This window comes from Cynoglossus semilaevis, unplaced genomic scaffold, assembly GCF_000523025.1.
Source record: "Cynoglossus semilaevis isolate Cse_v1.0 unplaced genomic scaffold, Cse_v1.0 C19082744, whole genome shotgun sequence".
NCBI classification, from domain to species: Eukaryota; Metazoa; Chordata; class Actinopteri; order Pleuronectiformes; family Cynoglossidae; genus Cynoglossus; species Cynoglossus semilaevis.
In genome coordinates, this window is record NW_007587189.1 from 1 (window position 1) to 898 (window position 898).

Genomic DNA, 898 nt, shown 5'->3' on the forward strand with positions numbered 1-898 from the left:
CCCGAGTGTTAGATTTGCGGCTGTCAGATTTCTTTTTTCCACATGGACAAATCAATCAAACGGCCCTTCGTCCTTTCTCAGAGGCTCCTCCGTCCTTCTTTCAGGTCTGCTCATGTCAGCCATTACTGTCATCGTCCTGGTCCTGTATTTTGCCATCGACACCTTTGTGATGCAGAAGCGAGCCTGGCTGCCTGAGTGCACCCCCGTTTACGTCCAGTTCTTTGTCAAGTTCTTCATCATCGGTGTGACTGTCTTGGTGGTTGCCGTGCCAGAGGGGCTGCCACTGGCTGTCACCATTTCACTGGCGTATTCTGTCAAGGTGAGCAATGGCACACTTCACACACGGTCGAACAGTTTGTACTCAGCGGGTGCATATATGAATTCCAAGCAGTTAAGTTGTTGCCGAAAGTCTATCCTGATTATTAGACCAAAACTACTAGAAAAAAGCTCGACTTAAAGTCTGAGAAATACAGTGTTACATGCAGGAACGTAGTGGATGTAATACAAAGGGAAGCCATTTCTCCTCCAATCTTCATGCTGTATCCAACAGAAAATGATGAAAGACAACAACCTGGTGCGTCACCTGGATGCGTGCGAAACGATGGGCAACGCCACCGCTATCTGCTCTGACAAGACAGGCACGCTGACGACCAACCGCATGACAGCGGTGCAGCTTTACGTGGGAGACATGCACTACAAAGAAATCCCAGATCCCGGAGCCCTGCCTCCCAGGACATTGGAGCTAATGATTAATTCCATCGCCATCAACAGCGCCTACACCACCAAAATCCTGGTAAGTTACCTGGAAATGGTCTTTTCTCTGAGGGTGACGTACAGTGTATAGTTAAATCAAGGGTGTCACTACAACCTAATAAGATGTCAAGTGCGCTGGATTAGT

The 898-nt window shown here is 48.3% G+C and overlaps 1 protein-coding gene across 1 annotated transcript; it reads left to right on the forward strand.

Moving 5' to 3' along the window:
• Window positions 1-78: 78 nt before the first annotated feature.
• On the forward strand, window positions 79-793 carry LOC103399312 (plasma membrane calcium-transporting ATPase 2-like; the record flags this gene model as incomplete). The annotated part of the gene is made up of 2 exons (XM_008338011.3): window positions 79-319; window positions 551-793. Coding segments are annotated over exons 1-2 (450 nt in total), but the record flags the coding sequence as incomplete, so codon positions are not given.
• Window positions 794-898: the final 105 nt, after the last annotated feature.